At 51.9% G+C, this 27,754-nt stretch overlaps 1 protein-coding gene across 1 annotated transcript in view; it reads left to right on the forward strand.

The window, feature by feature from the left end:
- The window catches only part of EFNA3 (ephrin-A3), a 93,978-nt gene that overhangs the window by 57,413 nt on the left and 8,811 nt on the right, over positions 1 to 27,754 (forward strand). The window contains exon 2 of the mRNA XM_015419107.1: positions 26,961 to 27,250. Within this exon, the coding sequence (XP_015274593.1) occupies positions 26,961 to 27,250 (290 nt within the window). The remainder of the gene's footprint in view (positions 1 to 26,960; positions 27,251 to 27,754) is intronic.

A 27,754-nucleotide genomic window follows, 5' to 3' on the forward strand; every position in this document is an offset into this window, starting at 1 on the left:
CGCTCTCTGAAAATGTCTGGGAATGCGGTTAGTTTGCATAATCGCACTGGCAAAGAGTTGCACGCTCCAACGTCTTGGGGGTGTTCAGTGGGCAGACCGCAAAGTTTGGCAACTCCATGCAAACGGTATCTGGCGCGAAGCACGTCCAGTGGCTTTTGAGAACTTCTGGGATCCCCTCCGCTGGGACCAAACACATTCTGAATGTGTTGCTGTGGCGAGTGTTAATTCCCTGGACCTGCCCACGAGGACTGGGGGTGGGGGTTGGAACCATTTGGGGCAGTTGTGACCACGTGTCATGAACAGAGATATCCTGTTTGGATGCTCAGGGTCCCAGGTTTGAATCCTTGCTCAGCTGGGCAATGTAATAGAGCCAGTGAGCATCTTGCACCGGGGAGACCGGGGTTCAAATTCCTGCTCAGTCTGGGTGGCGTCAGGCCAGTCTCGCTTTCTTTCTTAGTTCAACCTACCTCACAGAGCGGTTGTGAAGGTTACATTGGCAAGCCGCATAAACTGTCCTGAACTCTCCAGAGAAAGGCTGGGAGAAAAACATGACAGAGGCGTGTGCGGCCTCTTGGGAGCAGCCTCTTGTAGCCCATCCTACCTTGCAGGGGTGGTGGGAGTCTAAATCGAGAAGACGCATCACGATTTGCAATACAAGCGTTTGGAGTTGGTCGTGGGGAGGACGCGGAATTAATCTGGGCGATTCTCCGGGCCGCTGCAGGGACCACCGGCATCCAAACTGACGGTGAGGGGGCTCAGCCCCAGGATCTATTCGGTATGCCAGGATCCAGGCTGCATGACCAACGGAAATGGCTTTCAGCTCTTTTTCCTACATTCCCCATACAGCGGGGCCCTTTCCTGTTATTTTTGCTCCGTTTGGCATAGTGGCTAGGAGTGCAGACTCCAATCTGGGAGAACCGGGTTTGATTCCCCACTTCTCCCCACGCAGCTGCTGGTGTGACCTCGGGTCAGTCACAAGTTCTCTCAGAGCTGTTCTCTCAAGGGCAGTCCTTGAGCGCTCTCTCAGCCCCACCTCCCTCACAGGGTGTCTGTTGTGGGGAGGGAAAGGGATTGTAAGCCATTCTGAGACTCCTTCAGGTAGTGAAGAGTGAGGTATAAATCCAGCCTCCTCTTCCTCTTCCTCCTCCTCCTCCTCCTCCTCCTCCTCCTCCTCCTCCTCCTCTTCTTCTTCTTCTTCCCCCCTGTTCCCTGGGGGGATTTAAAATGGGTCCTGGCGGTGCCTCTGGGCATATGCAGAGTTCCTTGCGATCTACCTTTCCCGAGTCACTGCAGCCCTGCCCCCTTGCGTCTGGGGTGGCGAAGCACCTTTGCCATCCTCCAGGTGGGGCCTGGAGATCTCTCAGAATTACGACTGATCTCCAGACTGCAGAGATCTTTTCCCCTGGGAGAAAACGGATGCACGGAGGGTGGACTGTCTGGCCCTGCACCTCACTGACGTCTCTCCCCTCCCCAAACCCCAGCCCCCATAAGCTCCAGCCCCCCAAAAAATCTCCAGGAATTTCTCAACGCAGACTTGGCAATCCTATGGGGGGGCGAGGGTCTCGGGTTGTGAAGTCTACGCATGACCGGAGCCCCGAATCTCCCCCGCCTTTTTTGGAGGCGAATAACCACCCTAGCCTCCCCCTTTTTAAGTTCAGTTCAGCCCCATTGGCCCCCTGAGAAATCAACTTTTATCTTCTCCAGTCCTTCAGTTTATTATGGCAAGTGTTTACCAGGCTGCCAGCGGCTCTAATAGGCCCCAAAGAAAGCCGAGGTCCCTTGTGGACTCTTCCGCCTGAGTGTATAGAGTTGGGACTCGGTTGTTGTTGCCTCCGAGTAACTCTTGCAACTGGCTCCTTTCTGGCCGCTGCTGGGGTCGTTTTTGCCACCTCTGCCGTGCTTAGAGGCAGTAGTGCAGCAGGCTAGGGCTGCCAAGTGGGGGCGGGGGGGTGGGTAAACCTCCGCTTTGGAGGCCCGATTTCCGCCACCACGGAATCGGGCCCCGGGGGGACTTCCGGAGTTCGGCGAGACTCCCCCGCCGCCAAGGTAAATAGACTTGGCAACCCTACAGCAGGCTGACGATCGGTGGGTGAGGTGCACCCACTATGGTGGGAGAGGGCTGCCCCTGTTGGATTTCTGCCCACAGAATCCTTCCAGAAAGACACCAGGATGGGCGGGAAGAAGAAGGAGAAGAAGAGGAGGAGGTGATTGGATTTATACCCCGCCCTTCACTACCCAAAGGAGTCTCAGAGCGGCTTACAAACTCCTTTCCCTTCCCCTCCCCACAACAGACAACCTGTGAGGTAAAAGAAGAAGAAGAGGAGATTGGATTTATACCCCGCCCTTCACTACCCAAAGGAGTCTCAGAGTGGCTTACAAACTCCTTTCCCTTCCCCTCCCCAAAACAGACACCCTGTGAGGCAGGTGGGACTGAGAGAGCTCTGACAGAAACTGTTCTTTTTCAAGAACAGCTCTTATCAGAACTATGGCTTGCCCAAGGTCTTCTGGCAGCTGCATGTGGAGGAGTGGGGAATCAAACCCAGTTCTCCCAGATTAGAGTCCACGCACTTAACCACTACACCAAACTCAGTGCTCTTGGTTAGAAAAAAACGTTGAGAGTCAGGGTGCCTGCTTCAGCAATGGTACTTTGAGTCCTGGGCCAGGGACCTGGGTGTGAAATCCGAGCGCAGAGGTCCTGACTAGGCGGGGACCCAGCTAAACTGGACCCAGCCCCCCCAGCTGTTTCCAACATCCTCAGGGAACTGTGAAGGTGGGAATTCGTGACCCGTAAAGAGAACTTTCCAAATCCCTTTTCAGGCACTGCCTCCCTTGGGGGATGGCCGCACACTAAAATCACCACTCAGAATGAAGCTGAAAGTTAATTTTAAACAGCTCTCACCGTCGATAGCTAAAACAGAATGCTGACTGATAGGAACGTCAGACCCCAATTGTGGCCGATGCTAGAATTTATTTATTTTTTTCAGGGCCGGACCTCTCGAGAGGGAAATGAAGTTTTCAGTCTGTGTACTGAAAACCCATGAACTTCTAAACATTTTTTTAAAGAGTTTTGTTGAAGAGGTTCCGAAACTCTGTTTCCCCAGAAAAAAAAGCCCTGATTTCATTAAAATATTTACATCCCGGCTTTCCTCTTGGCTCAAGGTGAATTCTACAACTGGAGCTCCAAAGGTATTGGAGCTAGGCAGCTATCCTGGAGTGAGGAGGGAACTATTTGGATCAGGGCTCTGCCGTGGGAAACTAGGTTTCACTCTTTCCACCTTCCCCTGCTTTCTCGATCAAAGCCCTCCCCCCCCCCACGCTGTAATCTCCATCAAAGCCCCCCCCCCCCCCACGCTGTAAGCCCCAATTGGGTGGGGGGGATAGGACCATCGTAATTTGGGTGCCCGGCTCTGGCTTTCCCTGCTGAGGCTAAAAGCAGCAGGGAGGGGGGATTGTCAGTCAAGGAAATGTTGGAGGGGTAAGTGTTAAGCTCCTGGATTCCGCCCCCCCCAACAAAGGAAACTCGAGCATAATTCATGGAGACTCCCACCTGTGAGAGCCAGTTTAGTGCAGTGGTTAGGAGCACGGACTCTAAACTGGGAGAACCGGGTTTGATTCCCCACTCCTCCACATGCAGCCAGCTGGGGGACCTTGGGTCAGTCATAAGTTCTCTCAGAGCTGTTCTCTCAGGAGCAGTCCTCGAAAGAGATCTCTCAACCCCACCTCCCTCACAGGGTTGTTGTGTGGAGGGGAAGGGAAAGAAGATTGTAAGCCACCCTGAGACTCCTTCGAGTAGTGAAGGGCGGGGTATAAGTCCGATCTCTTCTTCATCTCCTACTTTTGCCACCAAATCAGCAGGGAGACTGTGGTCCAGAACTGGGCAGGTTCCAGCATGTAGCTGGCGGTTCCACTTGTGCCTGCCTTGAAGTTGGGGATGTGTGTTTTATTCTCTCTCTCTCACTTCTCATCCCCCGTGTGTTTTTAAAAATTACTCTGCTTGTCCCCTTTACTTGGGCTTCCTTTGTGTGTGAGCAGCTCCGCCTCCGGTGGTGGCCATTTTGTGGTTGGCCCCGCCTCCCGTGGCGGCCATTTTGTGGTTGGCCCCGCCTCCCGTGGCAGCCATTTTGTGGTTGGCCCACCTCCCGTGACATCCAGGTTGTGCTGTGTCAAAATTCCAAAGGTGCCCACAGGCTCAGAAAGGTCGGGGCCCCTTGGGGTAAAACATCCACTTGGCATTCCGAAGGTCCCGGGTTTAGTCCCCTGAGATCTCCTGTTAAGGGATCTCAGGTAGCAGATATGAGGAGAGAGATCCTTCTGTGCTTGACATCCATGGTAGTTGTTGCCAGAGTAGACTGTACTGAGCAAAAGGGGCCAGTGGTCTGTTGCTGAATGAGGAGGAGGAGGAGGAGGAGGAGGAGATTCAGCCCCGTAGCTAGGGCTTTTTTGGGGAGGGGGCCTCAGAGCGGCTTACGTGGAGCTCATTATATCAAAGTTAATTACATTAATTCACTTTGGGGCCAGCGCAGGGGGAGGGGGCCTGGAAGAAAAGCTAGGAGGCCAGGCCCCATGGGCCCCACATTAGCTACGGGCTTGAGGAGATTGGATTTATACCCTGCCCTTTACTACACGAAGGAGTCTCAGAGTGGTTTACCATCCCTTTACATTCCCTTCCCCACGACAGACACCCTGTGAGGTAGGTGGGGCTGAGAGAGCTCTTTCGAGGACTGCCATTGAGAGAACACCTCTGAGAGAACTTGTGACTGACCCAAGGTCACACCAGCAGCTGCATCTGGAAGAGTGGGGAATCAAACCGGTTCTCCCAGATTAGAGTCTGCCACTCTTAACCACTACACCAAACTGGCAGATTATGTACGTTCGGTTTTGGTCTTCATCTGTAGCAGATTGCAAGTGGATGGTCCGCAGTTCAGTCTTGGGCCTAGGGTTGCCAGCTCCAGGTTGGGAAATTCTTGGAGATTTGGGGGGTGGAGCCTGAAGAGGGTGGGGCTTGGAAGGGGGAGGGACCTCAGGAGGGTTCAAAACCACAGCATCCACCTAAGTGTGCGGACTCTAATCTGGGAGAACCAGGTTTGATTCCCCACTCCTCCACTCACAGCTGCTGGATGACCTTGGGCAAGCCATAGTTCTGACAAGAGCTGTTCTTGAAAAAGAGCAGTTTCTCTCAGAGCTCTCTCAGCCCCGCCTACCTCACAGGGTGTCTGTTGTGGGGAGGGGAAGGGAAAGGAGTTTGTAAGCCGCTCTGAGACTCCTTTGGGTAGTGAAGGGCAGGGTATAAATCCAATCTCCTCCTCCTCCTCTTCTTCCACAGAAAGCAATCTCTGTCGTAAGGAGATCAGTTATAATTCTGAGGGATGTCCAGGCTGCACCTGGAGGTTGGTAACCCTACTTGGGCAGGAGGCGGCAAGAAAGCCCTTTCTCTACCTGCGACCTGAGAGAGCTGCCGTCTCTTGGACAAGTAGGCCAATGGTTGCATCCAGCATATAAAACACTTTGGAGCGTCTCTCTGACTCACCTCGACAGGTACGAACGAGCCTGTCGGGTTGACGAGCGCCTGGGATTATCCCAGGCGTGACGGGCGGGTGGATCAGATCCCCGGCTCTCAAAACCGGGTGCTTCTTGGGGTGTGTAGTTGGGATCACGGTTAGTCCAGGCCCTGGGTGGATGTCAGGCAGGCCAAATTGCCTTGTCTGGATTAATTGTGGGTTTCCTCAGTCTCTTCTGCGGTGCAAAGGGCGAGGCGCCCCTCCCTCGCCGGCTGGGCCCTTCCTTCTCGTCAATTGCCGCTTTCCCGCCACTTCAAAGGCAGCCGAGGGGAGTCTGCGGGTTCCGCTTGGAACCGGCCGCCCGCATCTCACACCTTCCTCCCTGGGGTGCGTCTTCTGCTGGCTCCTCGCCAGTCCCGTCTCTCCCAGAGGAGCCGTGGAGCTGAACAAGAGCGTCACGGGGTGGCTGGAGAACCCGTTCTCGGGCTTCCTTCCTTGGTGCTTGCACAACGAGAAAGGAGAAGTATCTCTGAGCATGTGCAGAGCACAGCACCACCTACCTCACAGGGTGTCTGTTGTGGGGAGGGGAAAGGAAAGGAATTTGTAAGCCGCTCTGAGACTCCTTTGGGTAGTGCAGGACAGGGTATAAATCCAATCTCTTCTCTTCTTCTTCTTCAAGAGCAGTTTCTCTCAGAGCTCTCTCAGCCCCCACCTACCTCACAGGGTGTCTGTTGTGGGGAGGGGAAGGGAAAGGAGTTTGTAAGCCGCTCTGAGACTCCTTTGGGTAGTGAAGGGCAGGATATAAATCCAATCTCCTCCTCTTCTTCTTTTACCTCACAGGGTGTCTGTTGTGGGGAGGGGAAGGGAAAGGAGTTTGTAAGCCGCTCTGAGACTCCTTTGGGTAGTGAAGGGCAGGATATAAATCCAATCTCCTCCTCCTCCTCCTCTTCTTCTAGAGCCGTTTGTGTCAGAGCTCTCTCAGCCCCACCTGCCTCACAGGGTGTCTGTTGTGGGGAGGGGAAGGGAAAGGAGTTTGTAAGCCATTCTGAGACTCCTTTGGGTAGTGAAGGGCGGGGTATAAATCCAATCTCTTCTTCTTCTTCTTCTCTTATCTCTCTCCCTCTTAACTCTACCCTTCTCTGAGGATCTCTGAGCGGTGCACGTGGCTCCCCCTCCCCGTCCCCCTTTTATCCCCACAGCAGCCTTGTGAGGGAGGTGGGCAGAGAGGGGTCGGGGTTGCCAACCTCCAGGTGTTTATCAAACAAAGAAGCACTGTGATAAAATTGACAAAAACATTTAATAATTCCTATAAACATCAATGTGTCTATCAATTAAAACTTTTTACAGTATTGCTCAGGAAATTCTAACATCTTCAAGGAAAAGTCCAAAATCCTCAGCGAGCACCCGGTTATACACTCATTTCACCAGTCTTCCTCAGGAGTAGTCCTATTATGTTAGACGGGCGTCAGCCTCTTGATACGGTTCAACTTCTTCTTCTTCTTTTGCTTCCTTCAAATAGTTACAGCTTAACTTCTTTTTTTACTTTCTTCAAGTTATTGCAGCTAATTGATGTTTATAGGAATTGTTAAATGTTTTTTGTCGATTTTATCACCGTGTTCCTTTGTTTGATACAGTTTCCTGTAACTGTGATCCTTTCTTTGGTTTTATCAACCTGGAGATCTTGCGGTATCGCAGGTGACCAAGATCAGTTCCCCTGGAGAAAAATGGCTGCTTTGGAGGGTGGACCGTACGGCGTTCTGCCCGACCGAACCCCACCCTCCCTAGGCTGCCTAGGCTGCACCCCCAAATCTTGAGGGATTTCCCAACACGGAGTTGACAACCCAAGAGAGTGGGGTGACTGGCCAGAGGTGGCCCCACTAGGCGGAATGGTGGATCCGAACCCGAGTCTCCTGGAACGTAGAAGAAGAAGAAGAAGAGATTGGATCTATACCCCGCACTTCACTACCCAAAGGTGTCTCAGAGTGGCTTACGAACTCCTTCCCCTTCCCTTCCCCTCCCCACAACAGACACCCTGTGAGGTAAAAGAAGAGAAGAGATTGGATTTATACCCCCGTCCTTCACTACCTAAGGGATTTTGTGAGCTACTGGCATTAAAGTTGTGAGTGAACGATTTGGGTGCTGCGTAAATTAGTTGGCTCTGGAGACATCCTTCGTGAGCTAAGACAAAAGTGTGTGAGCCAGAGGCTAAAAAACTTAGAGGGAACACTGCTCACAGGGTGTCTGTTGTGGGGAGGGGAAGGGGAGGGAAAGGAGATTGTGAGCCGCTCTGAGACTCCTTCGGGAAGTGAAGGACAGGGTATAAATCCAATCTCCTTCTCCTCATCCTCTTCTTCTTCCTCTTCCTCTTATTTTTCCTCTTCTTCCTCCTCTTCTTCTTCCTCTCCTATTCCTCCTCTTCCTCCTCCTCTTCTTAGAATCCTAGAGTTGGAAGGGGCCATACAGACCATCTAGTCCAACCCCCTGCCCAATGCAGGACCAGCCTACAGCATCTCTGACAAACATTCGTCCAGTCTCTTCTTGAAAGCTGCCAGAGAAGGGGAGCCCACCACCTCCCTAGGCAGCTGATTCCATCTTTGAACCACTCTGGCTGTGAAAAAGTTCTTCCTAATATCCAGCCGATACCTTTCTGCATGTAATTTAAACCCGTTGCTCCGGGTCCTCTCCTCTGCTGCCGACTGGAACAGCTCCTTGCCCTCCTCCAAATGACAGCCCTTCAAATATTTAAAGAGAGCAATCCTGCCCCCCCTCAGTCTCCTCTTCTACAAACTAAACATTCCCAAGGCCCTCAGCCTTTCCTCACAGGGCTCAGCCTCCAGACCCCTGATCGTCCTCGTCTCTCTCTTCTGCACCCTCTCAATTTTGCCCCAAATCCTTTTTGAAGCGAGGCCTCCAGGACCGCACACAGTTCTTCTTCTTCCTCTCCTCCTCCTCCTCTTCTTCTTCGTCTTCTTCTCCCCCCCACCCCCAAGATTGCCCTTTTAGAAGGACAGTCCCTCCCTTCCCCAGCTCAGCCACCCATCCCTTCAGTAAGGTTGCCATCCTCCAGGTGGGGCCTGGAGTTCTCCCAGAATTAGACTTGATCTTCCAGGCTACAGAGACCAGCTCCCCCGGAGAGGACGGCTGCTTTGGAGGCCCGGTCTTTATGGAATCTCGTCCTTCCCTTCCCCGACAACGCCGTCCTGCCTGGGCTCCGCCCTGAAATCTCCATAAATCCCCCAAACCGAAGCCGGCCATCCTACCGTTTGGCCTCCCGATTTTCTGCCACGCTGGTCCCAGCACGGTCCCTTCTTTTACGTCAAGGGAAGCTGGAGAGACAAGGCCGGTTGTCGCTCGGGGAAGAATTCTCTTCCGAGAGGTGCGTGCCGGCATTGTGTGCTTGTTCAGTTGGGGTTTGGGAAAACGCGGTGACAGAGTGAGAGGCCAGATCAAGGCTGTGGTGTGTGTGTGTGTGTGTGTAAAACTGCCCCCGGGGGTTCTTGGCACATGGGATGGTTGTGCGATGAGACATCCATGGCTGATCAGCACATTTCAGAATGACCCACAAAGGTTTGGCGCTACGGACATGAGCTTGGTAAGATTTAAAAGGCATCCCGGACCAGGAATCTAGGTAAGCCGTTCTCCCTCCTGCCTGAACACCCCCTAATAATCAGTGTTCCCTCTAAGCCGAGTTAGTGTGAGCTAGTTCACAGTTTTTTAGCCTGCGGCTCACACGTTTTTGTCTTAACTCAGGAAGGACGGCTCCGGAGCAAACTGATTGACACAGCCGCCAAATCGCTCACTCACAACTTAAATGCCAGCAGCTCACAAAGTAGGATTTTTGCTGAAGAAGACTCCGCAGCTTAGAGCAGGGGTGTCGAACTCATTTCTTACGAGGGCCGGATCTGACATAAATGAGATCTTGTCGGGCCGGGCCATGTGTGTCATAAAATGTAATGCAGCGGAGATATAAACTTTATAAAGGACACAAACACAAAGGTGGTGTTTTTTTACTTAAAATAAAAACATGCTTAAAACATAAGCTCTGTAAGCTGCAAACCTACTTTTGATTTACTGACATTCACCGCAGAAATCTCATGCTCAGAGTTCTGAGTCTAGGACCCAGGTTGAAACATGAAATGGCTGAGTGATTAAGAGAGTCTGGCGAAGCAAGCTGTGATGCAGCAGCAGAAATGGAAGCAGGAGGTGGCCAGTTCCACTGCGGGCCTGATGGAAGCTCTCCGGGGGGCTGATCTGGCCCCTGGGCCGGATATTTGACTCCCCTGGCTTACAGGAAGCATTGCCTATAATGGTGGACTAGATGGACCCTCACTGCTCTGATCCACTGGTCCACAATATGGAAATAAGGAATACTGGCCTACCCGGCATGGCTGTTGTCTCGAATCCTGAACTCATCAATAAAGGCGCGCCTGGAATGTTTCAGAGAGACTCTGCTAATACCACTTCTACCATCTATTTTTCTTCCTGGCCCTGTTCACACATTACAGTGAACGCATGTGCATCCCACATGTATGTGCGCACTTCTGTTTATAAGGAAGAGCCAGGGTATGTTCACGTTACAAATGAAAGTGAGGAGCAGCACCTGGATAAGCGTGCGGTTTCAATCACACGTTCAGATGTACGTGTGTTGACTGTAACTTGGGGATTACTCAGTGTGCATATAAAGAAAAAGCAGGCGTACGTTCTAGATGGGTAGCCGTGTTTGTCTGTACTAGCAGAAAAGAGCAAGAGTCCAGTAACACTGTCAAGACTAGCAACATTTATGGCAGGGGAGGAGCTTGCCTGAGTCACTGCTCACCTCTTCAGACACCAAAGAACAAGAGTCTAGTAGAACCTTAAAGACTAACAGAATTTGTGGCAGGAGCTTTCCTGAGTCACTGCTCAATTCTTCAGATACATCGAGTGAGAGTCCAGCAGCACCTTAAAGACTAACAAAATCTGTGGTAGGGGATGAGTTTTTGTGAGTCACGGCTCACTTCTTCAGATACCCGAAGAAGAAAGGCGCAAGGGTCCAGTAGCACCTTAAAGACTAACAAAATCTGTGGCAGCTTTCGTGAGTCACGGCTCACTTCTTCAGACAGATCAGGATGGGTAGCTGTGTGAGTCTGTCTGTAGCAGTCAAAAACAGCAAGAGCCCAGGAGCACCTCAAAGACTAACCAAATTTGTGGCAGGGTGTGGGCTTTCGTGAGTCACGGCTCACTTCAGGATGGGTAGCCGTGTTAGTCTGTCTGTAGCGGTCGAAAAGAGCGAGAGTCCAGCAGCACCTCAAACACTAACAAAATTTGTGGCAGGGCCGGAGCTTCCGTGAGTCACTGCTCACCTCGAGCAGCGACTCACGAAAGCTCATACCCTTCCACAAGGGGACGTTTATACATGGATTGTATACACACTCGCTGTAACTTGCGAACACGTGTTTCCACCACGTTCTGCATACGTTATTGGAATCTCCGCAACAGCCGTGCCAGGTCAGCTGACAGCCTCACCCTCCATAAAGCAGGTGGGCGGCCGAAAGGAGAGTGGCCTAAATTCCTCTCATACCTTTGTGGCAGAGATTAGTTTCAAGTGCAGCACTTCCCGGGACACAGGAAATTCTTCAGAGAGCCGGTGTGGTATAGTGATATAGGATTAGGAAGGCTTGGGTTCAAATCCCTGTGAAATACCCACCCCCTATCTGGTGGGGAGGCGCAGAAAGAGGAGGGCTTTTAGAAGGAACCAGTCGAGGAGATTCTCGGAGCATTTCACGCCTCGGGAGCCCAACTTGATCGGACTGGGGGTTCATCTTGGCCAGCGTCTTGTCCTGGTCCAGCAGTGGTCAGCTGAATACCACCAGGAAGCCTGCAAGCCAGGCAAAATCTTGCCGGCCCCGCTTTGGTTCCTTGGCCGCCGATGCCTGTCACTCAGACTGCCTTTGGACGTGGAGGTTCTATCCTTAGGTTTCACGGTGGCCAGCTCTCGGTCGTGATAACCGTGTGCCGTCGAGCCACCACTGATTCATGTTGACCCCCCCACGGCCATGGAGGTTTTCAAGGCAAGAGATAGACAGAGGGGGTTTGCCATTGCCTGCCTCTGCGTGGCAGCCCTGGTCTTTCTGGGGGAGGGTGTCTCCCGCCCAACTATATTGACCGTGGCCAACCCACCTAAGCTTCCAAGCTCTGACAGCATCAGGCCGCCCTGGGCTGTTATGCCCTAGATAACTGGTTGCTGAAGATATACTGCCGGTTTGCTGTAGTGGTTAGGAGCGCGGACTCTAATCTGGGAGAACCGGGTTTGATTTCCCCCATTCCTCCACATGCTGCTGCTGGGTGACCTTAAGTCAGTCGCAAGTTCTCTCAGAGCTGTTCTCTCAGGAACAGTTCTTTCAGAGCTCTCTCAGCCCCACCTACCTCACAGGGTGTCTGTTGTGGGGAAGGGAAGGGAAAGGAGTTTGTAAGCCGCTCTGAGACTCCTTTGGGTAGTGAAGGGCGGGATATAAATCCAATCTCCTCTTCTTCTACTACTTCTGCTTCCTCTCCTCCCTTGGCTAATTTCCGCTTATAGGTCTGTCCTCCATCACGGTGGTAGAAAGTGCCTTCGAGTCGCAGCCGACTTACGGCAGCCCCATAGGGATTTCAAGACAAGAGATGTTCAGAGGCGGTTTGCCATTGCCTGCCTCTGCATTACAACCCTGGACTTCCTTGGCGGTCTCCCATCCAAGGACGCACCAGGGCCGACCCCGCTTCATTTCCCAGATTGGACGAGACTGGTCTAGCCTGGGCCAACCAGGTCAGGGCCTGTCCGCCGTAACTGTATCTAAATAATTTTGGGCCCACGTAACCCAGCGTCGTGGTTCCGACAGCGTCTGTAGAGGTGCTTCCATGCGCTCGCGAGCTGGGCAGGGAAGGGGTGGCGGTCCCCCCGTCCGGGTGATAAGTCGTCTTCCTTGGCTAGCTTCTGTTTCCTCCGCCGCCGCTCAGCAGTGCCGGGGGGGATCCAGGCCGCCTTTATGTTCGGCGCATCTCTTCCTGTAGCGGCATGGAAACGGGCGGTAATTAATTGGCGGATCAGGGGGGTCAGCACGCAGCGTGTCGGCCTGTCAGGATTATCGGAGCCCGGCTCCCAATCAGGCAGGATTAGGCTCCTCGGAGGCCTCCCCCGAGCACATCAGAGGGGACTTACGGCGCGGGATCAGCAGAACGGAGCCTCCCCGGGGGCACCCTTTTTACGGCATTAACGGGTAACAGGATTAGCTGCCAGGGGTGGTGGAGCGGGGAGGGGGGGGGCAGCGGCCCGGCTCTCTGTTGCGCATCCGGCTGTGGCTGTTCCAGATATGCTCAGCCGCAGTCCGCAAACCTAGCTTTCCCCTCACCCAGACTCTCTGGGTTCCCTCCTTGCCAGAATTGGGGTGGTGGAGGCCGGTTGTGGGGCCGAAACCGGCTGCTGTCTGATAGCTCCGAAATCGGAAGATTCGGAAACAGCATTGTGGATGACAATGTCGTTCGGGCTCTGGAAATTTCGCATGAATGGCCCCTGGGGAAAACAGACGGGTGGAAAACACCCCTACTGGATCAGATCCGAGATCTCGGAAGTCCAACATCCTCTTTCTAGTGTTGGCCAGCTGGGAAGCCTATTAACAGGTCATGAAATCGTCTGCCCCTCCCATGTTGCTTGCCTTTAGCAACTGGCACTCTGGGGTGGACGACCTCTGAATGTGGAGGTTCCATTTAGCTCTTGTGGCCTTAAAAAACACAAGGAAGGACTTCTTCACCCAAAGAGTAACGAACACGTGGAATTGACTGCTGCAAGAAGTGGTGGCAGCTACAAGCAGAGACAGCTTCAAGAGGGGATTGGCTAAACATGTGGAACAGAGGTCCATCAGTGGCTCTTAGCCACAAGGTATAGATGGAGCAGTTAGACTGGATGGGCCACTGGTCTGATTCAACACGACTTCTCTAATGTTCTCTTATGTTATGTTCTTGGTGCTTGGGGGGCAAGAGTGGGAGGGCTTCTGGAGTTCTGGCCCCGCTGGTGGACCTCCATATGGGACCTGGGTTTTGGCCACTGTGTGACACAGAGAGTTGGACTGGATGGGCCATTGGCCTGATCCAACATGGCTTCTCTTATGCTCCTATGTTCAAACATTGTGTAACCGTGGTTTGATTAAACCAACTGTGATTATTTAAACCTGAGTCGCTCCCCTAACTTCGGTTTGTTAGGATCAGTCAATGTGTGGTATTTGTGGATTTCCTGCACTGTACAGGGGGTTGGATTAGATGACCCTGTGGGTACCTTCTACCTGTATGAGTCTAAGATCCAGAACTGTAGTTAGACCTACATGTGGTTGCAGCGGACTTACAAAAGCAGACATGTTGCGTCGTCCCCCAGTGCTAGAACCTCAGAGACATCTTGACAGAGTGAAGGTGATAAACCCAGAGTCTGCTGAGGCTTTGAAGGTCAAAGAAGAAGGGGATGGCAAAGGATGAGCTGGTGAGGCAGTGTTATCGAGGCAACGAACATGAAATTAAGCAAACTCCGGAGCACGACGGAAGACAGGAGGGCCTGGCGTGATGTGGTCCACGGGGTCGCGAAGAGTCAGACTCGACTGTGCGACTGAACAACAACTGTTGAGGCAAACCAGGAGTCGACTGACCGTTTGCAAGCCAGATCCCTTTTTCTCAAACAAACATAATATAAACTAAGGCTTGACAGTGCCAGTTTTACCAGGAAGACAGACCAGGCTTTTCCCCAGAAGTGTCATTAAGAAAAGTAGGTGGTCATTTTAAATTGGCATACAGATTACAGAGATGGACAGTAACAGGTGTCATTTCGTAGAAAAAGAGGTGCAGGGACTCATTAGCATGACTTATTTGCATAGGCCACACCCCCTGGCATCACCGGGAGTGTGTCAGAAGGCCACACCCCCACCGCTCAGGCTCCACTGGACTGTTTTGGATTCCTAGCTATTGGGGGGGGGGAACGTGCAGATCTGTCCTCGCAGAGGAGGGAGAGCTTGTACCTGAATAAAACTTGGTCTTAAAGGTGCCACTGGACTGTTTTGGACTGGGGGCTGGGGGAGGGTGGGCTCTGCAGCTTACCTGGCTGCTTCTTGCTCAGACTGAGGGCTGCTGGGAGCAGGGGGCGGGGCTTGTTGCATGTGCCCGCCCCCTGGGCTCTTTACTGCCGGAGCTCCGCTCCTTTGCGCTCCTGCAGGAAATGACCCCTGGACAGTAATAATCCCAGACCTCCGGATGTCCCAGGCTGGCCTAATCCAGTCAGATCTCGGAAGCTAAGCAGGGCCAGCCCTAGTTCGTATTTGGATGGGAGACCACCAAGGAATACCAGGGTCACTATGCAGAAGAAGGCAACAGCAAAGTACCACTGAATGTCTCTTGCCTTGAAAGCCCTAAGAGATCGCCATAAACCTGCCGCAGTGTGGCGGCACTTTCCACAACCAGCACAATAATACATTTTTGGGGGGTGTACGACCACTTTGTAGCGGTGTCGCCTTTCTTGTGGGTAAACATGGTAGGTTTGAGCCAAACCATAGTGAGACTTTTCGGTCTTCAAGGCCTGAGGTAGCGCTAACCTATTTCCCCTCTTGTCATGTCACTAGGTCAGTGAGAGGGTGTGGGGGTGATAACCCTGGTGAGTTGGGTGACTTGGGGGCAGGAGGTGGCTTCTGGATTCTTCCGGCTCTTAGGGTGTCCCCCTTCCAAACACCCTCTCCCCAACCAGGTAGCCAGGTGGTCACCCAAACAGATCTTTCCGTTTCCCTCATCTCTGGCGCCTCTTCAGTAAGGGGAGAAGAGGTGGGAGATGGAACTGTCCCCATTATCTGGTGGCTTGATGCCTCCCCAACCTTTTCGAGCCTGTGGGCACCTTTGTGATTCTGGCACGGCGTGGTCGGTGCAACCACAAAATGGTCGCCTCTCTTCTTGTAGTGGAAGAGCCAACCACAAAATGGCCACCGTGGGGGGGGGGGGCAAAGCCATACACATACGCATGCAAGAGCCAGTTTGGTGTAGTGGTTAAGTGCATGGAATCTAATCTGGGAGAACCGGGTTTGATCCCCCCACTTCTCCACCTGCAGCTGCTGGTGTAACCTTGGGTCAGACTCTGTCATAAGTTCTCGCGGAGCTGTTTTCTCAAGGGCAGTCCTCGAGAGAGCTCTCTCAGCCCCGCCTACCTCACTGGGTGCCTGTTGTGGGGAGGGGAAGGGAAAGGAGATTGTAAGCCGCTCTGAGACGCCGAGCGAAGGGCGGGGTATAAATCCAATCTCTTCTTCTCCTCCTCTCTTCTTCTGCATAGAAGAAGCCCAGGTGTGGAGTCCAAGAGGAGTAATTTTTAAAAAAATACATGGAAAGAGGCATGAGAGAGAGAATAAAACAAACACTGTAGAGGCAGCTGTCCCCAAAACGTTATTTTAGTCTGCACAGCCAACCAGATCTCTAGTAGCCAGTGCTGGCCCGGAGCCCCCCCCACCTGGCCTCACTCACTTTCCAAAAACCCTTAGTGGGCACCAGCAAAAGTGTTGGCGGACTCTGTGGTGCCCACAGGTGCCACGTTTAGGGTTGCCAGCTCTGGATTGGGAAATACCTGGAGATTTGGGGGGTGGAGCCTGAGGAGGGCAGGATTTGGGGAGAGGAGGGACTTCAGTGGGGTATATTGCTGCAGAGTCCTCCTTCCAAATCGGCCATTTTCTCCAGGGGAACTGATCTCTCTCCCCGGGAGATCAGTTGTAATAGCGAGAGATCTCCAGCCACCATCTGGAAGTTCTAGTAACTGAATGAATTGAATACATGTACCTGACAAGGGGCAGGGCTGCGGTGGCTCAAGTGGTTAAGACGCTGAACTACAGGCCGGAAGGTCGGCAGTTCGAGACCCGAGTGTGCCGCATGACGGAGTGAGCTCCCGTCTCTGTCCCTAGATCCTGCCAGCCTAGCAGTTCGAAAGCAAGAACTTGCAAGTAGATAAATGGGTACCGCTTTCGGTGGGAAGGTAACAGCGTTCCGTGCACCTCGGTGTCTAGTCATGCCGGCCACATGACCACGGAAACGTCTTCGGACAGCGCTGGCTCTTCGGCTTGGAAACGGGGATGAGCACCGCAGCCCTAGAGTCGGATTCGACTGGCTTTCGAGCAAGGGGAACCTTTACCTTTACTACCTGATAAGGATGTAATAATAGCACACTATGCGCTTTATAGAATGATAATTACAAATAGAACATGTTAATTTATCAAAGTTTCTTGCAGCGTATATTTATTCGTTACTAGACTTTCCTAACAGTGCAGCTCGGGTTGCTACTACTACCTGGAAGTTGGCAACCCCAGCCACATTGGAGGCCTAGTGAGGCCTTACTGAAGTGGCCAGCCTGTGCCCGGGCTGTACCACTTCACACTATAGGTGGGGGCTGGTACCACTGAATGCTCCTTTATACAAAAAAGGAAGATTCCCCGTACCTAGAAATCTGGCACATTGGGGAGAAAACAAGGTCTCCCTTCACAAGCTAGTTGTCTGTGTGTAGGAAATTTGGGGGGTGGGGTGGATGAAGGAACAGTCGACGGTGTGTCTCCCCCCCCCAAAACCCCCCCCCCGAAGAAGTAGAACCCAGGCACAAGTCCGTTGTCGTTCACGCCTGGATCCATCAGTGTAATTTTTTATGATTAAAGAACGTCTTTGGGGAGCCTCTATTTGGATCAAAGGCTACAGGGAGGGCAGTTTAACCCGTCCCCTCCCTTCCCCCCACTCCATCTTTTCTGATAGAAATCGGCTCCCCTGGGTGATTATTAGGGGGAAAATAATAAGTACTTGTGTTATACCTGCCTTTCTCTCTCCCCCATCAGGGCTGATAACCTCTCCGGAGAGCCCATTCCGATGAGGGGAAATAGCATCTTTAAACCTCCTCTTCCCCATGGTTCCAGTTGGGGAGCGGGGAGCATGTTTTTAACCGCACCGCCCCCTCCGAACCAAAAAACCAGGCCACTTGATTGCCGATCTCCCAGCCTGGTCTCGTTTATGCCCCGAGACGAGACTGATTTGTGGAAGGAAAAACCAGACAGATTTTTTCTGTCGCCTCTCTGGAGTTCATTTTGCGCTACGCGTAGTCGATTTAATTGGATGTTTAACGGCAGGCCTATTTTTTTTGCCTCTGAAAAAGACGGAAAAGGGAGAAAGCGTCTCTCGCTCTCTTTCTCTGCTCTGCCCGGTACAAAATGGCCCCGCACCCTCCCTCCCTGACCCCTGCGACTACAGCGTGTTCTCTGCCACCTCCCCGGGGAGACCCCCCCCTTGCTCGTTAGCCGGGCTGTCTTAATTGCCCAGTGGGATGCAATTAGCGCCTCTGGAAGCAGCGGTGGGTATTTGGCACCGGTTGGGTGGCAGCAGTCCCTGGAGGAACACGTTGGCATCGCCCCGATCTCTGCCTGAGCGTCTTGGCGTTTGCCCAAAGGCAGAGTCCCACTTGCCTTATTAAGGACGGGGCCCGCGGCTCAGGGCTTGAGCATCTGCGTCACATGCAGAAGGTCCCAGGTTCGATCCCCAGCCTCTCCAGTTAAAGGACCAGGCAGTAGGTGATGGGAAGGACCTCTGCTTGAGACCCTGGAGAGCCGCTGCCAGTCTGAGTAGGGGCTGTTCCTCAGTGGCAGAGCCTCTGCTCGGCATGCAGAAGGTCCCAGGTTCAATCCCCGGCATCTCCAGTTAAAAAGGACCAGGCAGCGGGTGATGGGAAAGACCTCCGCCTGAGACCTTGGAGACCTGCTGCCAGTCTGAGTAGACAGTCCTCGATGGACCAAAGTCGGGGAAGGGATGTGGCTCCGTGGAAGAGTCTCTGCTTGGCATGCGGAACATCCCGGGTTCAGTCCCCAGCATCTCCAGTTTAAAAGGACTAGAAGGGGGTGTCGAACTCACAGGAAATGTGTTATTTAAAGTGTAAAAAATCTTTAATTGTGCTTGTCTGTGTCCTTTATAAAGTTTATATCTCCGCTACCTGGCATTACCTTTTAGGACACACATGGCCCGGCCCGACAAGGTCTCATTTATGTCAGATCCGGCCCTCGTGACAAATGAGGTCGACACCCCTCACGGGAAAGACCCAGGAGAGCTGCTGCCAGTCTGAGTAGACAATACTAACTTTGATGGACCAAAGATGGGGAGGGGCCGTGGCTCAATGGAAGAGCCTCTGCTTGGCATGCAGAAGGTCCCAGGTTCAATCCCCGGCACCTCCAATTGGAACCTCATCTGGAATACTGTGTGCAATTCTGGTCACCACACCTTAAAAAGGATATTATAGCTTTGGAAAAAGTGCTGAAAAGGGCAACTCGAATGATAAAAGGGTTGGAACACTTTCCCTATGAGGAAAGGTTAAGGCGCTTAGGGCTCTTTAGCTTGGAGAAAAGAGGACTGAGGGATGATCTGATTGAGGTTTATAAGATTATGCATGGGAAAGAGCAGGTAGAGAAAGAGGTACTTTTCTCCCTTTCTCACAATACAAGAACTCGTGGGCACTCCATGAAATTGCTGAGCGGTCAGGTTAGAACGGATAAAAGGAAGTACTTCTTCACCCAACGAGTGATTAACCCTTGGAATTCACTGCCACAGGAAGGGAATTACATAAGCATATGGAGCAGAGGTCCATCAGTGGCTATTAGCCACAAGGAATAGATAGGGGCTCTGGGGCAAGTGATGCTCTGTCATCTTGGTGCTTGGGGGGGGGGGGTCAACAGTGGGAGGGCTTCTAATGTCCTGGCCCTACTGGTGGACCTCCTGATGGCACCTGGTATTTCTGGCCACTGTGTGACACAGAGTGTTGGACTGGATGGGCCTTTGGCCTGATCCAACATTGGCATCTCTTATGTTCTTAAGGACCAGGCAAGTAGGTGACGGGAAAGACCTCCGCCTGAGACCCGGGGGAGCTGCTACCAGCCCGAGTAGACAAGAGTGACCTGGATAGACCAAGGGTCTGACTCAGTAAAAGGCAGCTTCATGTGTGTTCACATACCAAGTATGTGCGTTCACTTACTTTGCAAAGGTCGTGGGTTCAATCCCCAGCATCTTTCGTTTAAAGGACCCGGTTGTAGGTGATGTGAAAGACCCCGGAGAGCCACTGTCAGTCAGAATACACGATACTAACCTTGGAGGACCAATGGGCTGACTCGGTATAAGGAGGTACAGGCAGTTACTCCGTGTGGCACGATCTCTTCCGGTTTGGCTACGGCTCCACGGCTCAGATGCCCGAACTCTGGGGGAAGAAGCCAGTCGGTCACAGCCGGCAACTGTGACTTGCTTTGTCGACTGGGACTTGAACCCAACAACAGGCTGGGTCTCCTCCGTCAAAAACAGGGCTTTAAAAACAACAACAACAACAATTTTTATTAGGATAAGTAAGATCAAACATCATATAACAAACTATCACATATCCTTTTATCCCAATCTCCCCCCTCCTCTGACTTCCCACAGTCAATATTGCGAAATGGACTTTAATGTGGTATATGATCACAACTGCCAGAATGATATACACTCAATTTTGGAAACAAGAAAGAACTCCCGATATTTGGGAGTGGTTAAAAAAGTTAATTTTTATGGTTGAAATGGATAAAATGACAAGAAAGCTTAAAAATCAAGAAGCTGAAAATTTTTTTGCAGATTGGAAAGACTTTAAAGATTATTTAGAGAAATATTGGGATGTAAAAAACAATTTATTTTGCTTTGACAACTATTAAAGTGGGAAGGACATTTTAATTTAAACATACATAGATCAACAAAAAAAATACGTTACCTGAGAGAACTATATATTATTAAAGAATTGGGAAAGGAGAAAAAAATTGAGAATGTATTAAAAACAGGGCTGTTTTTTTAAGTTATCTCAGCTGGAAAGTTCCCTCTTTATATCAGAGTCGCATCCTGCATTCAGTTCTGATCCGTAAAACCCAACATACTGGGGGAAGCGCCCTGTGACTACCCAGCGGGTGGGGCTGAGGCACTCTGCACATGTTCGGAGGCGCTGCTGTCTTTCTGACAGCACATGTTCCAGGCCTGAGTCCCAGTTCATAGAATCATAGAATCACAGAGTGGGAAGGGGCCAGACAGGCCACCTAGTCCAACCCCCTTGCTCAGTGCAGGATCAGCCTAGAGCATCCCTGATAAGGGTTTTTCCAGCCGCTGCTTAAGAACTGCCAGGGTGGGGGAGCTCACTACCTCCCTAGGCAGCTGATTCCACTGTGGCACAACTCCGACTGTAAAAACGTTTTCCCTAAGATCCAGCTGGTACCTTCCTACCCTTACTTTAAACCCATTCTTGCGAGTCCTCCGCTGCCAGGAGGAACCGCTCCTTGAGCCTCCTCCAGGTGACAGCCCTTCAGATACTTCACGAGAGCCATCCTGTCCCCCCTCAACCTCCTCTTCTCCACACTGAACATTCCCAAGTCCCTCAGCCTTTCCTCGCAGGGCTTCTTGGTCTCCAGGCCCCCGATCATCCTCGTCGCTCTCCTCAGCACCCCGTTCCGTTCTGTCCACATCCTTTCTGAAGTGAGGCCTCCAGAACTGCACACAGTCCTCCAGTGTGGCCTGATCAACGCAGTGCACAACAGGACTGTGATATCTTGCGATTCGGATGTCGTGCCTCTGTTGATGCATTCCAAGATCGCATTAGCCCTTTTTTGTCGCCGCATCACACAGGCTGCTCATATTTAACTTATGGTCCAGCGCTCTTAACTGCTACACCACACTACACGGGGGCTGTTGCCCTGTGGTCACTGCGGTGTGTTTAGCAAGATGCCAAGGTACGAGAAGTAGCTTATGGGGTCCTCTTTCTCCTCTGCAGAGGAGTCTCCTTCCTCGCCTCTCTCTGTCCCTTGCAGAGCCCCCAGTAGTACGACAGTTTGCTCCCCTTGGCTGAAACCTGCTGCTGTTTAAATCTCGGGATCGCCTTCAAACTGCACGAGTAGAAAGTGTCCCTTGGTGTGCCCGGGAAACAAGGACCAATTCCTCCCATCCCGATTTGGCTCCCCGTTGGCCCAGCAGCCCAAAGTAGACAGCCAGTAGCCCCCTACAAGGTTCCAGCACCTCCTTCCCATCCTCATTCATATACGGAATGGGAGGAGATTCCCTCGTTCTGCCTCCTGAGAACTGGCGGAGAGTTTATCTTGGCCTGTGCGTCCCCGAGTATCTTCAGAGCAATCTGAAGGTCTGGGAGGTAAAAGTAAAGGTTCCCTTGCTCGAAAGCCAGCCGAGTCCGACTCTAGGGTTGCGGTGCTCATCTCCGTTTCAAAGCTGAAGAGCCAGCGCTGTCCGAAGACGTTTCCGTGGTCGTGTGGCCGGCATGATTAAACACCAAGGCTCACGGAACGCTGTTACCTTCCCACCGAAGTGGTCCCTATTTATCAACTTGCAATTTCTTGCTTTCGAACTGCTAGGTTGGCAGGAGCTGGAACTAGAGACGGGAGCTCACTCCGTCATGCGGCACACTCGGGTCTCTTAGCTGCAGACAAAATCAGGATAGGATAGGAAAAATTGTATTTCATAGATCTCACACTTCCTTGGGAAAAAAAGGTCTGAGAGACCCAGGTTCAATCCCCACTCTGCCATGAAAGGTGTCTCGGTGTCCTCCGGCCAGTTACACACACTCAGCTGAACCGACTATAGGGGTGTTGTAAAGACAAACTGGAGGAGGGGAGAAAGATGTAGGTTGCTTCAGGGTCCCTATCGGGAAGGAAGGCAGGATACAGAAGAAGTCGAGAAATAAGTTTCCAGCGCTCAAGCTTGTAAAATCAGGCATGGGAAGTGCCCAGCCAACAGACCATTGAAATCTCTAATGAACCGCCCTGCAGGTCTCTTTACCCTTCCCCGTGAATAGCAGAAAGTGGGGGAAATGTATGCAAATGTGCTCGATTTGCATAATGTTTACAGTTGGCATAACCGAGCCGTTCTCGCGGTTGGATTTAAGATCACCTTGGCACGTGTTACTCTTTTCCTGCTTCCTTCCATACACGTCCAGTGGACCCGGCCTGGTAGACGCACACTTCGGCAGCTTGTTTGGTGCGCGCCCCCCAATCCAGGTCGAACAGGCGGCCCCCGTTTCAGCTGGAAAGAAGGGTTGTGGGCGGAGGGGAGTCACGGCACAAAGAAGTCTGGCCGGCTGAGTCTTCCGAGCCCAGCCATCAGCAGGTCGCGTCAGTTTGCGGCTGCTCCGGAGACGACTGTTCCTGTCCACACTGATCTCGCCAGCCGTCAATCAGCGCCAACCCAGACGCCCAATGGCGTTAGGCTCGCTTGTGTTGTGGGTGACCTGCGGGGAGGCAGAGGGGGGTGGCCCACCATGGGAAGGGAGGGCTTGTGTGTGGGGGTGGGGGTGTGCCTGGGAGACTGGAACCCAGGAGCCGGCTGATTTGCAGGATGTAGCTCGGAGCACGAAGTGCTCTGCTCTGGAATAGAAGCGGCCCGTGTCTACAGGCGAGGTGAGAGGTGATTTCTTCCCCTTAGGGGATCCTGAACTCCCGTCTCTCCCGATTGCCCTGGGAATTGTTCTAATTTGCGACATAAAAATGGACAGAACGCCCCGCAAAGCACAATGGATCGCTTTCTGGCCTTGTGCTGCCCCTTTTGGCACTGCCACTGGGTGCGCCGTTTGGCCCATTTGGCAGAAGGTCACACGGCTGTCCTCTACAAAGTGTGTTGGGCCGTGCGTCTTTCCATAAAATGCTGCCGTATATTCAAAGGACTCCTGTTCCTTCATAATATTTGATTGATTGATTGACTTACTTTATTTATCTCCCGCCTTCCTCCCCAGTGGGAAAGGGGCTTGCATCGTTCTCATCTCTTCTTTTTTAACCCTCGCAACAAGCCTGCGAGGTAGGCGAGGCTGGAAGTGTGTGACTGTCCGATGGGTACCGAGCAACCTTCTGTGGCACGAGTGGGGGGTTCAAACCTGGCTCTCCCAAAACGTAGTCGCAGCCGACTCATGGCGACCGCATGGCACGAGACAGACAGCGGTGGTTTGTCACTGCCAGCCTCTGCCTTGTGACCTTGGACTTCCCTGGTGGTCTCCCATTCAAGCACTAATCAGGCCCGTAGCCAGGATTTTGTGGCTTGTGGGGCTATTTTTTTTCTGGCGGGGCTGGTAGGGCTACCATTATTTGTTATAATGAAGGGGGGGGGCGCGCGCCCCTCTCCCTCCCGTCCTGCAAAATTTAAACGGCTCTTCAGCTGATCAGCAGGGAGCGCGTGGCCCCCTGATCATCTGGAGGGCCCTTTAAATCTTGCGGGAGGGGAGGGAGAGGGGTGCGCGCCACCCCCATTTCTGCCAGAGCTCTCTCAGCAGTTTCTGTCAGAGCTCTCTCAGCCCCGCCTACCTCACAGGGTGTCTGTGGTGGGGAGGGGAAGGGAAAGGAGTTTGTAAGCCGCTCTGAGACTCCTTTGGGTACTGAAGGGCGGGGTATAAATCCAATCTCCTCCTCCTCTTCTTTTACCTCACAGGGTGTCTGTTGTGGGGAGGGGAAGGGAAAGGAGTTTGTAAGCCGCTCTGAGACTCCAAGTGAAGGGCAGGGTAGTATAAATCCAATCTCTTCTCTTCTTCTTCTCTTCAAAAGCTAAAGGATTCCTTTTGGGAAGAAGCGCGGGGGGGGGGCCTTAAGAAGCAGGGGGCAAGCCATTTAAGGAAGGGGGCAGGGCCCCCAATAGCTCCACTGTAGCTATGGGCCAGGCACTAATGCGGCCTGACCCTGCTTAGCTTCCGAGATCTGACGAGATCAAGCTAGCCTGGTCTATCCAAGTCCGGGCTCATAATACTATATAGTAGCTTATTTGGATGTTTTTAAGGAGGCTTTTTCTCTTTTGAGATTTCATTGGGTCACATACTTCCTAGCATATCTGTGCAACCGTGAGGCTTAGAAAGAGAGAGAGCGAGAGCTGATTTTGGTGCCGAGTACCACATCCAGGGCTTTGGGGGAGGGGAGTGGTATTCACTGGTATTGAGTTCCAGCACCTTTTCTCGGGGCACTTCCAAGTACTGATCCCCATGTGCTCAGATAGAAAAAGAGAGACTTGGACTCTCAGGAACAGGTTAGTGGAGATCTGCTGGTGGAGGGGGACATTGGGGGGAATTGGCACAACTATATATGAGCACTGGTACTTTTTTTGACCACCGCTTCCAAGATCCAGTGTAGATACGGCCCCGAATTGGGGCACGTTTAACAGCAGGATGCCGATTTTATTATTTTATAAAATTTGTATCGCGCCTTTCTGCCCTCGCACACCCACCAAGGCAGCTAACAAATTGAAACGTACATGATGAAATCAAATCTTAAAGCTGTTAAAAAAATTTTTAAAAACCCAATACACATCATTCAAATGATTAAAAACAGACGGATGGTACAGGAAGGTTTGTACTGTGAATCCCGTTGAAATGAATAGGCTGGCTCAAGGAGGTTTGCTGAAGGGGCCCTGAGTGGTTGCACCGTGCTGATCGGCGAAATGGGTTGGGTGTCGCAAGCGTTGTTCTGGGGAGGGGAATTTCTTTTTCCTGAAATTCGCTTTTTTGGATCTACCCATCGATCCCTCATGTTCCCTTGTCTTCCTCTTTTAAAAGAGGAATTTCTCTTTCATTTCTCTTTGAAGAGAAATCCTCCCTCTGTAACTTCAGCCCTTGCAGTTCTTTGATGTCACGTGCACACAAGGGGGCGCTGTAGCAGGAGGATAGGAAGGTTTGGGACGGCATTGCCTGCCTCCGAGCATCTACCGAGTGAACTTTTGTGGGACCTCCTCTCTTCGAATTTCTCTTTGAGCCAAAGAGAATTGATGAGAAACTGACTCCAGATTCCTAAAAAAGCGGGAAAGGAAGGGATCGCTGGATTTCAGGGAGAAGCTGAGTAAACAGGAATTAAGGCCATTTCTCTTAACAACCCTACAAGCCACTTTTGAGCCCCATCTTGAGTGGCCCCTCATCTGGGAGACCTCTGCAGACCGTTCAGCATTTCTGTTCCGGGCTGGTTACATCAATGTGGCAGAATCCAAAGGGTTAACAAAGCAAAAAGAGGAGATTCACGGCATGGAGAAAATTAACGAAAGACCAGAAACCCGTGAATATAATAACGAAAAATGTATAAAAAATAGTATGTGAACCCTTAACAAATGTTATGAATGAAGAATATTATACTAAGTGTCTCTAGTGGTGGCAGTCCAATTTCTGAAGACACCTCAAAGTCCTATCAACATTCCTATCCGAAGCCCTCCTTCCTTAACATCAAACTTTATTGCTTCACTGGGAAGGACTGCTTCGGACAGGGATTTTGATAGGACTTTGAGGTGTCTTCAGAAATTGGACTGACACCACCAGAGACATTTAGTATTCTCTTATTCATCCATAACATTTGTTAAGGGTTCACATACTGTTTTTATGAATTTTTCATATTATATTCATGGCTTTCTGGTCTTTTGTTAGCTTTGTTGGGTTGCCAGGTCCGATCATTGCGCTGGTGAGGGAGGGGGAGGGGAAGAACTTTCCAGGAGAGGGGAGGAGCATTGTGATGTGCATACGTAAACAGGATGTGAGGGTCAGGGACACTGGGGGCAATGCTCTGGGCAAAACTCTATGGTTAAATTCGCTTCAAATCATAGTTTTGCCCAAGAAAACAGAGCATTGCCCCCAATATTCATACATCACTTCTAGTTTTCATAGGCACGTCACAATGATTTCCAGATTCCTGCTGGTAAGAGGGGGCGATTGGGGGGGGTGCCCGAAAGCGGGAGACCCCCGCTTGCACCGGGCAGTCTGGCCACCCTATTCATAAATCCCAACTAAAGGTCTCAAGGAGAGGAAGCATAAAGGAAGAGGAAATTCTCCCCACCAAACATCCATCTCAACAATGCAAAGGGGAGGAGCAAACTAAGAGAAAAAGACCTAACCCTGTGAATCGATTGTGTTCTATTGCCTCTAGTGGCCATGGGTCATACAGCCCCAAATGATTATAATTTGGCTATACTGGTAGGTTTAATTCCGGTATTCCCGGATCTTTGGTGCTGACAGGTGTGCAACTAGTTTGTAATGGGAGAGATTTTTGTGGTGGGAGATTGTGGGGACACAATTGTAGACCTGGAATTCACCAGTGAATGATAAAAGGGGAGTCTTGGGAAAGGCCAGTGAATGATAAAATGGGAATGGCGTCTGGGTTGGTATAAATTTAGAGACAAATCGTTCTTCATGTTTACAGTGGGGAATGCCGGGGCCTAAACTACTTCTGGCAGTCCCGTATTCAGTTGTACCAGCCCCTCTCCTTAATCCCGGATATGCAAGGAACTTGCTTGCGGCTACTCAATACTGAAGGGACTTCTGGTCAACAACTTCTTTATGTATTGAGAACTAGGCCTCAGTTTGGACTGAGCGTTTAGGCATTTTGTCCTCAGTGGCTGAGATAAATCCTGCCTGGGTGTTTTTTGGGGGGGTTTCATCCTGACTCCCCTTCTTTGTTCTCCCTCCAGCTTGCGCCGAGAGGGCTACACGGTCCAGGTGAACGTCAACGACTACTTGGACATCTACTGCCCGCACTACAACTCCTCGGTGCCTGAGGGGCGCATGGAGCAGTACATCCTGTACATGGTGAACCACGAGGGCTACAGGACGTGCAACATCAGCCAAGGGTTCAAGCGCTGGGAGTGCAACCGCCCGCACGCCCTGCACAGCCCCATCAAGTTCTCGGAGAAGTTTCAGCGCTACAGCGCCTTCTCGCTCGGCTACGAGTTCCACGCCGGACACGAGTACTACTACATCTGTGAGTGACCCGCTTGTCCTCTTTGCTTAAGGTCCGAGACTCCCTAAGCCGTGGAGAATCCTTTCTCGCCGTTCCTCCAAGGAATGCACAGCTGTGTAAAAAGTTAGCGATGGCGTGGTTCTTTTGGGAGGAGTGCGCATGGAGAGAAAAGCTGCGAGTTCCCTGAGCGTGTACATCACCTGTGTACCTCTAGCAAGAATGCCCGTTGTAGAAGGGGCTGTGTGTACAACCTCACTGTACACCAATTCTACGTAGAGCAGCCTGTGAAGCCCACCCTCAGAATTCTCCTAGATCAGTACGGGAGAGGCAAAAGACTCGCATGGCTTGGGTAGTCGATTTCTCGCAGAAGGTCTCAGAATCAGTCCCCGATAGCAGGGGCCGATAACATCCGAGAGCCATTGCCAGAAGACTCGCCTCCCAGCTAAGCCGCGCAACTCTGTCCAAGGCAGCTGTGTAGGGTCAAGAGTTGCTGAGCGAGGCCGGAAATCCCCAATCTCTCTCTTT

The sequence above is a fragment of the Gekko japonicus genome, unplaced genomic scaffold (genome assembly GCF_001447785.1).
Source record: "Gekko japonicus isolate JY-2015 unplaced genomic scaffold, Gekko_japonicus_V1.1 scaffold25, whole genome shotgun sequence".
NCBI lineage: Eukaryota > Metazoa > Chordata > Lepidosauria > Squamata > Gekkonidae > Gekko > Gekko japonicus.